Source organism: Haemaphysalis longicornis, unplaced genomic scaffold (genome assembly GCF_048455015.1).
Source record: "Haemaphysalis longicornis isolate Haplotype H1 unplaced genomic scaffold, Haemaphysalis longicornis Haplotype H1 scaffold_7, whole genome shotgun sequence".
NCBI lineage: Eukaryota > Metazoa > Arthropoda > Arachnida > Ixodida > Ixodidae > Haemaphysalis > Haemaphysalis longicornis.
In genome coordinates this window covers 139,062,750-139,077,767 of record NW_027526422.1, presented here as the reverse complement: position 1 = coordinate 139,077,767, position 15,018 = coordinate 139,062,750, and the positions used below count along the sequence as shown (strand labels likewise).

Genomic DNA, 15,018 nt, shown 5'->3' with positions numbered 1-15,018 from the left:
CCAGCAATCAGAAGGAAGCAACAGCATCCTGTGCAGCAACATGGAACCCCCTAACAAAGCAGCACTTAATATTCTATTAATACCTCGAATGGGAATTGACTTTCTTCGTGGGACATGTCCCAAGCTATTTCCACCACTAGACGAACTTGACGTTTAAGTCAACGTCCGGTTATCCGCTGCCCAGCAGAGCAAGACCGCGAAATTCCTTTGTGCACTTAAGTCTCCTTACGTGGTTCGAAGGCGAAAGCCTGGTGATACCCTTTAACAACATCTTTTCCGCAGCGTTTCATTTGAATTGCGTTTTTCCTCAGTTTATCTTCCTTGAATCGCCCAAACTTCGTCCACCTACTTTGTGCTACACCATGTACGCGTATGGGTAATCCCTTTTCTTTCTTCTGCTTAGAGCCTGAATTACTTCAGCACGAACACTGGCACACGCCACAGAAAATCAGGATTCTCCGTTCCTTGCGTTCACTGGTTATACTGATGGGCTATCACGTTAACGTTCACATGACAGGCTCTATTCTACAACGTCTGCGTTTGCAATTGATAGTTGTGAATTTCATAAAGCGGGAACATTGACCCGCATAGCTGCCGATGCTTGTTCAAGCCCTCAACTGTGCGTGTGCGCCACAAAGATAGGAAGAACAAAAATCACAGCAACTTTTCTACAGCGGTCCCAGCGTGTACGTCTTTATAGTGTCATAGTTGAGCGCAATCTTCCATGCAGTAAAAAAAGAGAGCACAGCTGGTAGAAAATTCTCGTGTTACGGTACCGAAGCACGGTCAAATCCGATCGGATCACTCATGTGTCCGTTAGTAATTACACGCCTTGCTGCGGCAGCCATTTTCTAGGCGGGAAATTAGTAACTACGACAATGTCGCTTTTTCGAAGAATGTGGTACCTAAGAAAATATAACCCAGACCTTCTACTCCTTGAATGGTTCAATGCCACCACTAATCCACGCATAAAAAGCTGGATAGCTTTCACCACATGGCTTGTCGAGAATTCAGCTAACGATGATTTACAGCTCTCGAAGCAAGACGTAGTCAGCCCGATTTGAGAGCAATAACAAATAGCGCGCCCAGACCAGGCAATTATAAATTTTGCATTCTTCCGAAACCTAATTGGGACTAACTCGATCCGTAATTCACCGCAATTTTCACACAGGAGCTGTGGTCCCCTCCCACCACGGAAACACGTCTTATATTAGAGTCATAAAAAAATCGAATTAAGCCTCTTCGCAATGATAAACTATGATGTATTCCTCTAGTTTTCTCTGTGGGCAAATCCAATCTAATTGGCTTCGCCCACCCTACCTACACAAGCGCTGCTCACTTAATTGGTGCGAGTGTGTTTTGCGTGTGGAAAACAAACAAAATAACATCAAATTGGTAATTAAAAACATAAGCCATGCTTTTGTGCATTTCTCGCCCCGTTTTCATATCGCTCTCCTGGGGTGTCCTGTACAGCTGAAACTCAGTTCTGCATACATCACGCTCTTTTCACTGATCACACTTCCTCATAGTGAACAGCATCCCCCCTCCCCTGATACATTCAAGACGCGCCGCAATGCTGTCCACAAAAGCACGAACTTATCATCGTCCGTGAACGTCCTTCTTTTTTAAAGCTGATTGTGTGTGTATTCTTTGGATGGGCATACTGTACGAACATTTTGTTCACTTAACACAGGCCCATACATAGAACGACCAAGAGAGACGGCAACTTAATTTATTGGAAGAAAACACCGAGAGGTCGGCCTGATCGTATAGGTTCTATGCTGCTACGAAAAAGTAGGCGGGTACTTTTCCAGCAATTTTACCAAGTCTTTTAGACGCACTGGCCGGTTTCTCACCGTCAGTGCCGAAGTGCCGGAGGAAGACCTAATTCAACTGGTTGAAACCATCTCAATATAACGTGTCATGTATATTCTAACTTTAATTTAGGCCCCAGAAGTGACGTTGATGCAATTGGCATTTATAGCATGGCTTCCAAGCTCGTCAAAGGTCGCCCATCCAGCCAACGTATCCCAGGTACCCACGCAAGTAAACTGTTAGCACAGTAATGACTGCCGCAGGGTCGTCGTTTTTTCCACGAAGTCCACTGTCGTCATGAGCTCCTTATTCAAGGCCTCCGAAACAATTATAGTGGACGCTCCAGTTATCATCGCAATTATCCCATCTTCGGGGCGCCAACCTCGTCGCCCTAGTGTCACTCTTTGCTTACGGCCAGCACCTTTGTTCATCAGTAACCCTGTGCCATATCCTGCAATGCTTCTGAGGAATGGGTACCGTAGACTGTAAACGCAACTTTTCGAAAACGCCGAGCAGTTTGAGCCTTTCACCAACACCCCCCACCAGCACCTAGTACACTAATTTCTAAAATGCAGAAGATTGGTTAATTCATAGACTGATGACAAGTTCTTTTTCTGACCCAGTCCTTGTGCCCAATTATCGACTTCATAAATTGACGGTGAATTCGCCATGTTTTTTGCGTAAGCAAAACGTAAGCAATCCGTGGCGTTATGCACGTACAGCTATGACAATGTGCAGCGTAATTTGAGGCTTAGATCATAAATTCCAACCAAGATCTCCAATAGTGCGCAAAAAAGATATAAAACACTTGGCATGTATTATAAAAATTTAGGACGGCAGGTGACGCTGGGAAGTGAAACACATTTCTTCAGGTTAAAATTACACTCAATATGTCAAGGCGATGAAGTCACATTGGCCCAAAAGCGAGCTAAAAGCAGCTGTTGAGCTAAAAAACATAAGGAATCTTTTTCACCCTTTCTCTCTTTCGGTTTCTTTATTTCTTTCTTTTAATCGCTTTTAGTAATACAGTAGAATCTCAATAAAAAGAAATCGGTCAAACGTACCTATTGTTTAAATGGAACAAACGCTTTGCAATTGCTTGGATTGGTATTATTGCAATGTAAATAAAAAAAATCGTTAATCGGAACACAAATTTTCCGACCACCGCGTGAACAGAACCGAACACAGACTCGAAACCGCAACTATTTGGGCAAGCATAGCGCAATCGCTGTACGCATCACTGTTCGCACCTCCCCCCTCCCCACTCGTCCCAAACATTTTCCGGTTTCGGTGTCTGGTGGTTTATGATTTTCTCTGTCTTTGGGCGCTGTCTCTGACTTGGTGCGGTGGTTTCTGATTTTGTGCGGTGTCGTATGCGACATTTCGTCGCCAAACCACCATATGATGTCAGCGCAGAAACGACCGCAAATTCTCTTGAGTTGTCCAGGAAGGTGAAAGTAATCAACGACTTCGAAGATCGCCGCTTCAAAAAAAAAAAAAAAAAAAAAAACGGCGCTTGCGACGAAGTACGCAGTCCCCAAGAGTATTCTGACTAGAATAATACAAGACAAGGACAATCGGCGGAGGCTTTCGAAGCGTCACGCTTTGGTCCTGAATGGAAAATACCAGGATCGGCTGACCACAAAGATTTAGATAGGTGCTTAGTAGTTTGCCTACGGAGAAAGTGTCTTCCAACGAGAAGAATGTTCCGAATTATTTCTGGACATCCTATCGAAATGGTTGATGCCATTCCGAAAAAGCGGCTGTTAGTGCTAGGACAAGGAAGTATCAGGTCATTTATATCAAGCAAATAACTCGAAGTTCCCACTGTATTTTATTGAGGAATGAGTGAGTTGACTATTGACAATTTTCTTAATCCAGAACCATAGTTTGCAAAAAGAGATTCGCTGGTCTGCTCTCGTCACAGACTAGATGTCGCATACCGGGATCCGTGTCCACAGAGACCAATTGCGCGCACGCCCGCAGCGTCGGGACAAAGCTGCATGAAGTGGATTGTACGATGAAGAATCTATTCTCTCTGTAAACAAAACTCATGATAACGGGAACGCATTTTCCAGGTCCCAAGAGGTTCCGCTTAACAAGAGTTCACAGTAAATTGAGCTCTCTGCTTCAAGGCAAGCTTTGTTGCGTTGTCACCTTTCTCGCCGGCAGCGCTGCCACGCTATAGTCGGCTGCTTTGTTACAAGTTAATGGAGTGATTACAGAAAAAAGACGTCCATGCCCGTATTTGCATGGCGTCGTCAGAAATGGGGAACGCTACGCCTGATAACGCCGCTCGTACCGATGCTGCGGATTCATTGATTTGTCAAAGTGTTACTCAATCAGTGCACTAATGAATACAACAGTCAGTTTTATATAATATAGTTTCTTGAATTCGGTCATGTGACCATCTAGATTACTAAGAGGAGTATGAACAATTGCTATGCGTTGAGTTCTCTTTAGTAGGAAGGTTCATACTGCCCTCGTATGTTAGCGTTTGCCAACCAAAAGATGGCTATTTTATTGCAAAACACAGCAACAAAGTACAGGCGATATTTTTAGGCGCCGTCATCGGTTACTTGGAAAGTGTCAAGGCTAATATTTTGTCGCTATAAATCTGTTTCAAACAGCGTGCAGTGCGAAACTGTGCCTGCTGCGAATTCGCAGGGATTTCAGGGCGCTCAGGGCCGGTGAGATTTCTTGCCTTATTTCACGGCAACAGCATCTGGCATTTCCAAGCTGTTACGTAACTTTTACGCACGTTGTCGTTGCCAGTGTGTTGCGGCAGAAACGTTACCGTCAAGTATTTTATATTACGTAAAGTCTTCCCAGGCAATCACAGAGAGTGCGTGATATACAAGCCATTTTGGTGTTGGAAAGCAAGCACAGGCCTATGTTGTGACGGTCGCTTAATTTCGTATAGTTTTCCATTATTATAGGCTTTAAGTAGAGAGAAACACACTTCAGAACTGGTGCCAGTAAGCGTCATTAAACGTCAAATTGACGTAAGCACGCACAGCTGCTTCGTAAACCGGAAGGATGCGACAAAAACTGAAAGCCAATGAGACAAAGCTTCCGGCTAATTCACAGTTCACGGTGAATTTATGAAGTCGAAAATAGGGCGCCATCTCATATTTCAGCTTCTCTTGCCAAGCTTGCACTATATCGATTTGGTGAAACCATAATAGCTTTCTAACAAAACGGAAACCTTTCTACGAATCTTTATTATTTCCACCCACGAGCTGTTAAAGAGCGGAATTGCCAGCAGCTGTATAGGTAGTCCACCAGCCTGTGACGTCGAAAGCGAAGAGAGTATGCTAATGTCCAGGATTTTACTCCCCTATAAAGTGTTGTGCCAGAGCGCCTGGCCCACAGGCGTTGCACGAGGCGACGCGCCGACAGCGAGGCTGAGTCACGCCTCTCCCTTTCGTCGCTGCGGCGCGGCCGAATCCTGCATCTCGGAACGCTGCGGCGCGGCCGAATTCCGCATCCCAGAACGCTGCGGCGCGGCCGAATCCCGCATCGGAGAACGACCAAACAAGGGCATGTCGCTACGCCCGGAGGCGAGGTCACGCAGACGGCGGTGGCGGCGCCCTCCCTTTCCCCATCGGCGGTGAAGCTAGCTGACTCACCGCTTCGCTACCATTCGTCGGAATTCAAACTTCAGGCAGCGAGAGCTCTGATTGGAGCTATTTGAACTTCTCGGGGCCCCAACGAACTTGCCGGGCTATAAAAGAAAAGAAAAAGCCCGGAGGCTCTCATCGTCGGCATTCCTCGGCGGCTTCTCTCCGGCACCAGTCTCTTCGGAAGCACCGAGTGAAAAGGGTGCTGTCGCCTTTCTGCGAGTCATGTAACGTTTGCTTACCCTGTATATACTGTATATAAATGTTACTTTAACTCTTCGTCGGCTCGAGAACTTCGTCGCTCTGCTCTGCGCCGCGTCGATAGCGGACGGAGCAAGGCAACATCGCTACACCGGTTACTGCGCTCGGGTGGCCAGTCGCAACAGTGGATGGCAGCTGCGGGATCGACCGGCAACGGCTACTACCTGGTGTGGTAAGCGCTCGACGTTTTCTCTCAGTTCACCAGACTTCTCTAGCACAGGTTATAGTAGTTTAGAGAAGGGCTGTGTAAAGCACTGTGTATAGCTTTGAGTGTTTCAAGCCTAGAGAAAGTGTTTTGAAACCAAAGCTTGTGCCGAGAGGTAAACAAAAGAGCGTAGAGAATTACTTGCGCGTGCCTTACTAGTAGCTCGATAGTACAGGAATGGCAAGGGAATTCTAAAGCGGGTAAGCAGCAAGAGGCCAGTGCAAACGATGGAGGACCTTAGAGTGAAGGAAGTCATCGAAATTTGCGAGGAGCTGGGCCTTGACTTAGGCCGTGCGAAACGGAAGCAAGCAATTCTTGAGGTCTTGCGGAAGGAGAACGTAACGGCTGAGGAAGTCAATGAGGCCAGGGCTGAATTCAAAGAGCGCCGTGAGCGCGAGGAGGCTAAAGAGCGCCGTGAGCGCGAGGAAGCCGATAAGAAAGAGCGCCGTGAGCGCGAGGAGGCGGAAAGACAGGAACACAGGGAGGAGGCCGAAAGGCAGGAACGGGAAGCCGTAAGGCAGTTCGAGTTGAAGCGGTTAGAGTTCCGGCAGAGCTCGCCGGCGCCTAGCGTAGCTTCTCCAACGGCTCCTGCGAACGGTCCGAGAATTCGGGACCAACTGCCTCCGTTCGTTATTAGCGAGGACATGGCGAAATACCTCGTTAAGTTTGAGCACGTTTGTGAGCGAAACGATATCGAACGGTCTCTGTGGGCGCAAAACTTGTTAACCCTGCTTCCTGGAGAGGCATCGGACGTGATAACGTGCCTGTCGAAGGAGGCCTTTGAGAGCTACGTCGAGGTCAAAGAGGCTCTTTTGAGGAAATACAGGTTGTCGCCTGAGGCTTTCCGGCAGAGGTTTCGGTTTGCGAAAAAGGGCAATGAGTCGCATATAGACTTCGCATTTCGTCTGAAGGCTGACCTAATTGAGTGGCTCAAAGGTGAGGAAGCCTATGACGACCGCGACAAAGTGGTTGAGTGCATAGCGCTTGAGCAATTCTACCGCTGCGTCGAAGACGACGTCAGGTTGTGGCTGCAGGATAAGCTCCAAGAAGTAAAGCTTAACAAGGCAGCAGAGTTAGCTGAGGAGTACTACACCAGCCGAAAGTTGCATTATAAGGCGGTGCGCATTGAAAAAGCGGACGGTAAGGATGCTTTTAGGGAGAAGCCTGAGGAAGGGAAACAGCTAGCGCGTAGCAGTTTTCGAAAAGACTCACCTCCTACGAAAGAAGCGGTTGGGGAAGGCATAGATGAGTCTCGAAAATCGAACAGCGATGCTAAGCAGCGCGCGGATGCCGCCCGGGCATTTGAGTCGCGGAAGCAGATAATCTGCTACAACTGCAAAAAGGAAGGGCACATCGCGGCAAACTGTAAACAGAAGGTTACATTCGCTACGATCCGAGAAACCGAAAAGAACATGCGGTTGCTCGAGCCCTATATGCAGGAGATAAACGTGAACGGCAAGAAGTGCAGAGCACTCCGAGACTCCGCAGCAACTATGGACGTAGTCCACCCGTCACTAGTTTCTCCAAACGACTGCACAGGAGAATGCGCGTGGATAAGGCAAGTTGCCGAGGAGCAGAGCGTTTGCTTGCCGATTGCGAGGGTCGTCATTGAAGGCGGTTTTGGTAAGCTTAACACCGAGGCGGCCGTGTCCGCAGCGCTCCCTGAGCATTTTCCTTATCTTTTCTCTAATAGCTCGGAGCAACTGCTCAAAGAACAGGGAAAATCGTTCTTTACCAGTTTGGCGTGCATGGCACTCACGAGATCGCAGGCGCGGAAGCTCTCCCAGGAACTTGACACTACTCCAGCGAGCGAAACGGTAAAGGCGGGGGAGAAATGTAGCCAGAGCTGCGAGCCGACCGCACACTCTCGCGATAGGTTGGTTGAACCGCCAGCGGCCGAAGCGGATTGCGTCACCCCTTTCGGCGGAGAAACCAAAGCGGCGGCGCCGTGTGAGGCGAACGATACGTTGTCCCCAGTCTCCGACAGCTGGCAGGAGTTAATCAAGGTGGATCGAGCAACGTTCATTCGAGAACAGCAAAATGATAGCTCGATAAAAGCCTTGCTGGAGAACGTGAAACGGGGCGCAAAGAAAAATAACGTTTCATTTCATGAGAAGTCCGGCTTGTGGTACCGCAGTTACACGGATGCAAAGGGTCAGAAGTACGAGCAGCTTTTGATCCCGGAAAAGTATCGCCGTCAGCTACTGGAACTAGCGCACGAAAACGCGTGGGCAGGGCACCTAGGTCTGAAAAAGACAAAAGCTCGACTTGCGCTAGAGTACTACTGGCCTAAATGCTGGAAAGACATCGAAGGCTTTGTGCGCTCTTGCGGCACATGCCAAAGGGTCGGCAAGAGTACGGATAAGTGGAAGGCGCCTATGAAGTTGGTACCAGTCGTAACTGAACCATTCCGTCGGCTGGTGATCGACATTGTTGGGCCTCTGCCCGAGTCCGAGAATGGTTGTAGGTACATTCTAACGGCCCTTTGTGTCGCGACAAAGTTCCCGGAAGCTGTGCCACTCAGAGAGCTCAATTTTCCTCAAGTGGTTGACGCGCTCCTTTCAATATTCGCTCGTGTCGGATTTCCTGCTGAAATTCAGTCCGACAACGGTAGTGTCTTCACTAGCTGCCTAAACTCGACTTTTTTTGAAAGGTGCGGGATCAAAGTGGTGCACAGCTCTATCTATCACCCGCAATCCAACCCAGTGGAGCGAATGCACTCAGTGTTAAAGCGAATACTGCGAGCCCTCTGCTTTGAGCGAAAACGCGATTGGGAAGCATGCGTACCTGCCGCTATGTTCGCTTTGAGGTCTGCTCCACACGAAAGTACGGGGTTTAGCCCTGCGGAGCTGGTGTACGGCCGGAGTCTCAGAACCCCGCTGCGAATGCTGCGCGAGTCTTGGGAAGGTTACAGTGAGGATCCAAACGTGGTGGAGTACGTTCTTAATCTACTGCAGAGGCTCGGGAAAAGTAAAGACCTTGTTGAGAGCCACATGAAGGCGGCACAAGCATTGTCGAAGGCGTACTACGACAAGTCGGCTAGGAAGCGTGCGTTCGAAGTGGGTAACCTAGTGATGCTGCTGCGCCCTTCGAAGAAAAATAAGCTAGAAGTTCATTGGGAGGGGCCAGCAAAAGTAGTGTCGAAGCTATCTGACACAAACTACGAAGTGAAGCTAGGCAAACGGCAGAACAAAATCTACCACATCAATTTGATGAAACCCTACATTCAGCGTCATGCTGTGGTGAACATAGCTTTGAATGCCGAGGATGGGGAAGGCGCAGATATTCTGACCTCTGCGGACCTGAAGGAAGGCACTTCGGATCTCTTGCGGGAGCAAGTGAGGTTAGAACCCTCTCTAAGCGATGCGCAAAAGAAGGACTTGGAGAAGATAATTTTCGAGTTTGAGGATGTTTTCTCTGATCGGCCTGGAAAGACTACGCTAATCGAGCATGACATTGAGTTAACGCGGGACGAGCCGGTTCGTAGCAAGCCGTACCGATGTTCTCCCGTACAGAAACAGATTATGGCGGACGAGATCAAGTGCATGTGTGACCTTGGGGTCATTGTCCCGAGTGAGAGCGATTGCACCTCCCCTCTAATACTAGTTCAAGTACCTGGAAAGGACCCCAGGCCGTGCGTCGATTACCGGCGCCTCAACGCGATAACCCGAGACCAGACGTATCCGACTCCGAACCTCGAGGAGCGGGTGGAGACCGTATCCAAGGCGAATTACATTTCCACACTAGACCTCGTACGAGGCTATTGGCAAGTGCCCCTCTCTGAGCGTGCCAGCAGATACGCTGCGTTCGTTTCCCCTTTCGGAACATTCCGTCCCGTCATGTGTAGCTTCGGTCTCAAGAACGCGCCGTATTGCTTTTCGAAACTAATGAATCATGTACTTCCCGGCCTGTCAGAGTACGCGCTCCCTTACCTCGATGATGTCGCCATCTTTTCGAACACATGGGAGGAGCATGTAGGACACTTACGAGTCGTGCTGAGCAGGCTCAAAGAAGCCGGCCTAACAGTCAAACCGTCGAAATGTCACCTAGGTTGCGCCGAAGTGACGTACCTAGGACATGTAGTGGGGCGCGGCCGACGCAGACCGTCGGAAATCAAAGAAGCCGCGGTTCTAAACTATCGCCGACCAACGACTAAGTCCTAGATACGGGCTTTTTTGGGTTTGGCTGGATATTACCAGCATTATGTGAGAGATTACTCCACACTGGCTAGTCCTTTAACTGACGCTGTCAGAAAGACTGAGCCAGTAAAGGTGGTATGGGACACCAAGAAGGAGGACGCGTTTCTAACGCTCAAACGAGCACTGAGCGAGGAGCCAGTCCTCATGGCCCCCGACTTTTCGAAGGGTTTCGTGATTCAGTGCGATGCGAGCGATCGTGGCATGGGAGCTGTACTATGCCAAGAGGATGCGAATGGCCGGGAACGACCAGTTTTGTATTTAAGCCGCAAAATAACTTCCAGGGAAGAGGCGTACAGTACATCCGAAAAGGAATGTGGCTGCGTCGTGTGGGCAGTACAGAAGCTGGCGTGCTATGTAGCCGGTTCCCAGTTTATTGTGCAAACTGATAATTGCCCGCTAACCTGGCTACATAACATGTCATCTAAAAGCGGTCGTTTGCTAAGGTGGAGTATGATACTCCAGCAGCACAATCTTGTCCTTCGCTACAAGAAAGGAAAGTTGAACGCTAACGCAGACGCACTAAGCCGTGCGTTCTAAGTAAGGCTGCGTTCATCCTCCCCGTGTCTTTCATTTCGCCTCTTCGTGAGCAGCTTTTATCTTAGCAGGTAGATGGGAGCAAAATTATTGCCCTCATTTGCTGCCTCAGTTGATTATTTCCGTACCGCGTGATTTCAAGTAATCAACCTTAGTTATCATTTAATGTCGTGTGTTACGTTTGACACTTAGTGTGAGTTCTTCTTTTAAGAGTTTTACGTCCCGCATGGGTCTCTTGGTGTAGAGGGTCCAAATTAGGGGATAGACACTTAGCTAGGACAGTTTGTCACGTTTCAGAGTCTGGTGTTCTGACAGATGACAGAGGGTGCTTGCGTGCGCTTGGTGTTGCCTGTTGTCGGTCGGTTATTTGCAAGCTCCAGAACGATGAGCACCGGGGCCGAGGACAGAACAGAAGAGCCGGACGAAGCTGTTCGAGACACCTGGCAGCACGGCGAGGTACCTGTGATCCGGACCTGGCGGGCGGTACCCGTTCATGGAGAGGAACTTGGTGGAGCCGCCCTTTTCCTGGGGCACTGGAGGTGTACCTGGATGAGCCTGGCGAACGAGCGCGCCCAGCATCCGAGCCACGTGGAGGCAGCTCGTCTTCACGGCGCATTGTCTGGCGGCGGGGGTGCTGTTGTGCCAGAGCGCCTGGCCCACAGGCGTTGCACGAGGCGACGCGCCGACAGCGAGGCTGAGTCACGCCTCTCCCTTTCGTCGCTGCGGCGCGGCCGAATCCTGCATCTCGGAACGCTGCGGCGCAGCCGAATCCCGCATCCCAGAACGCTGCGGCGCGGCCGAATCCCGCATCGGAGAACGACCAAACAAGGGCATGTCGCTACGCCCGGAGGCGAGGTCACGCAGACGGCGGTGGCGGCGCCCTTCCTTTCCCCATCGGCGGCGCAGCTGACTCACCGCTTCGCTACCATTCGTCGGAATTCAAACTTCAGGCAGCGAGAGCTCTGATTGGAGCTATTTGAACTTCTCGGGGCCCCAACGAACTTCCCGGGCTATAAAAGAAGCCCGGAGGCTCTCATCGTCGGCATTCCTCGGCGGCTTCTCTTCGGCACCAGTCTCTTCGGAAGCACCGAGTGAAAAGGGTGCTGTCGCCTTTGTGCGAGTCATGTAACGTTTGCTTACCCTATATATACTGTATATATGTGTTACTTCAACTCTTCGTCGGCTCGAGAACTTCGTCGCACTGCTCTGCGCCGCGTCGATAGCGGATGGAGCAAGGCAACATCGCTACACCGGTGACTGCGCTCGGGTGGCCAGTCGCAACAAAAGGAGAAGCTTGCAGTGTGCTTTGTAATGTTGAAAGAAATCACAGAAAATCTGGAGGCATTACAACACGAAAGCGAGAGGGTGGTGGTCGCTGGGATAAAGCCTAACTCATGAACATTGCAGTTCTTTCTACTAACTTCAGGGTCAGACTATCAGACTATATCCCTCACGAGAGTTTTTACGCAGAATTCGGATCGAAAACAAAGGTAAACATTCAGAAAACGGTTACACAGAAGCTTCTAACACAAACGTTAGAGAGCCCGTCTGGGAAACGTGTACAGTCAAAATAGCCGACAATACGCGCTGGTTAAATCTGCCGGAAGATAAGGAAGGAATCATGTATGCTGGTGCGGCTTAAACGTTGCCGCGACAGAGCAACGGATGCGCCGTTTTCGTGAGTTTGAATGAAAATGCGACGCTGTGTGTCTCCGCGTGTATGTTGTCGTGAACCATACCTATTGATTTATTCACTGCTTCGTTTTTACCAGAACTGCTAAATACTACTACAAAGCAAACATAGGGCGTTCAAAACACGTCTAAAACACATCTTAGGATGTATAATAAGAATGTGACAGCATCACTGTAGGTTAACGAGCAATTTTGTATGGAAGGCAGCCTCTTCTGAGCCGAGGTACCGGAGAGACAGTCTTACGCACTGATATAGTACGGTGAGCGAACATTACTTCACATCACTTTATTCAAAAGTGGATGTTGACGGGCAGGCCCAGAACCAAGAGAAGGCAGGTGACAGATATTTCCAAGCGTACGGAAGACCAATTTTTCTAGCAGTAATTGGAAATAGGGGTTTTATTTTTTTATTGTTATTGTTTTATTGTTATTGTTTGGTGTTATATTTTTGTTGCTTTTTATTGTTTTATAAAAAAGAAATATCAACCAAACTGTAAAAGCTAGAACTTTATACTACCACGAAGATTAACAAATTTGAAGCAATGGGCAGGGAGTTTCTCTCCTCCGTCAAACTGGAAAGCCTGTTTTGCAACAGCAATTTATCAATAAAGTCTTCAGTATGTTTTCCCCCTGGTTGCTGTAAGGTGATCGCTACAACGCTACAATTAGACCGTGACTAGAAAACAAGGTTCTCTTAAATACTTCACGAAGACCAGTGTACTGCATCCGTACAGCCTTAACCAGCAGATGGTGCTGAGTAGATGCCAAATCTTTTCTGCAAACACAGATTTGGAGAGGAGCAGCATCGCGACATCATCTACACAGTGCGAATAAAGCGAAGGGAACGCGATGAACTCACGTCCGAGGTAAGCTTCGGCGATGTCGTTGGAATGACTTTAATTGTGTCCGGCATGGGTTTGGTCAGGGGTATGTGACCTGCAAAACAAAACGTCACGGTTTGAATTGCCCTGTAGTGTTGACTAACAACGACGTCTAACGTGCAAACCACTACTTGGTGCTTATTTCTGTAACGAACACTATCGCAAAGCCCAAAGTTTCGTTATGAATGTATGCTGAGAAATGCCACAAATTTTGGTACGAAAATTTAAATTTTAGCTAACCGTGCGTGCAGAATAGAATGTCAGAATGCGCAGGTAGCCTGATCTCATAGGGCTCTTGTACTTTCCGATACGTATTGCTCAGCAATATCTCGACTTACCCCAGCGCTTTTGTCGCGATCGATAAAACTGGTAATCATTATACCGTCACGAAAACAGCCCGGGTAACGAAGTATTAACATGGCAGACAAAATCTCATTTCTATATTGTAAAAACACTAAGACCAGCTGGTGGGAACAACAGTTAGTCACCTACATACACCTATACTCGGCCTTCCACAGCAATGTCGCCATTGTTGCGAAGAAGTTTGTATTTTACGGGCAGTGTGATAAGGTGTCGGTGCAGCGAGTCAAAAGTGACGGCCAATCGGCCGAATGAATTGCGCTTAGTTTATGAAGGGTCAAGTGTCGAGGAAGCACAGCTGAAAGGTGTGGTTGACGGCATCCCTAGAGTTTCTTAGTAAGTATACAAGAGAGGAGGCTGCGCCTGGTATTCCATGTCGTCGTGGGGGTTTATGGAACCACCCCCACTTTTTGCTTCGGCGTGGCATGACAATTATACTCTTAAGCTGTTTTGGGGATTTGCTTTCTTCACTACGCATTAACACGCCTACAAGCTACTAGGAAGCCTAAATCCTCCCTGCTCTGTGGTAGCCGTGATCGGTGAAACTGCAGGCACTGAGTGATCTTACCTGACGTTGATCATGCCGCAGTCGAAGTACGTATGACTGAGCAGGTACGTATGACTGAGCCGCCGCGAAATTTGTAGCTGACGAAAACAAGAAACAAAAGGTATTTCGACGAGGACAAGATACGACAGATACAGGCGGCTCTATCCGTCTTATCATATCATCGTCCGCGACTGTTTATTACCACGTTTTCTTTTTCTTTTGTTAAACTGTACCTCACGGTCGCTGCACCGGTTCACAACAAAGTCGACGTTTGTAGGCATGTTTAAAAACTTTCTAAGCTCTTCATATAACTAATTATTTGAAACAATGGTAAAATTAATAAAATAAGAGACTCTAATAAGTTTCTCCCCAAATAAAAACATTGTTCGTAACTTCCAACTTGTTCCGGCAAATATACGCTTGAATTCCTTTTTTCTTAGTTTAAAACAGCCTGTTTTATTTTCTAATTACATAATTGCACATTATTCATCGCGTTTTTGTGGCAGTTCGTTTAAATCTGAGGTCGCTAAAACGCTTCAATCCAAGACAATGATGGAGCGAAGGCGAGCGCATGATGTAATCGCGTTCCATGACGAAACAGACGGCCTTGATGTGCGCTATGTAAGCGCTAGCGCCAGATTCTTCTCTAGTGCTTAGTAGACTCTCGATAAACGAAAATTTAAGGGAGCAGAAAAATTAGTTGCGTTTAACAGGAGTTTCGTTTACTGAGAGAGATGTTCTAAGGTGCAAATTTATGTGCATACACTTTTCTAAGGACATTTCATGGAAATCTAACCACTAGAAAGTGACTGTAGCTGATAGTTTTCAGAAATCAAGAAAACTACAAGAAGCGTAGGCACAGAATTCACAAAGTTGATTTGGCAACAATGAGTCGCTGTGC

The 15,018-nt window shown here is 48.3% G+C and overlaps 2 protein-coding genes across 5 annotated transcripts in view; one reads left to right on the top strand and one right to left on the bottom strand.

The window, feature by feature from the left end:
* LOC144147061 (uncharacterized) overlaps positions 1-15,018 on the bottom strand; it is a 429,195-nt gene that overhangs the window by 11,451 nt on the left and 402,726 nt on the right. For all 4 annotated transcript variants that reach the window (XM_077679096.1, XM_077679095.1, XM_077679098.1 and 1 more), the window contains one exon: positions 13,189-13,265. In XM_077679096.1, the coding sequence (XP_077535222.1) occupies positions 13,189-13,265 (77 nt within the window). The remainder of the gene's footprint in view (positions 1-13,188; positions 13,266-15,018) is intronic.
* LOC144144787 (uncharacterized) lies at positions 6,132-10,165 on the top strand. The gene is made up of 3 exons (XM_077676292.1): positions 6,132-7,976; positions 8,862-9,620; positions 10,157-10,165. The coding sequence occupies exons 1-3, from the start codon at positions 6,132-6,134 to the stop codon at positions 10,163-10,165; spliced, it is 2,613 nt and encodes an 870-aa protein (XP_077532418.1).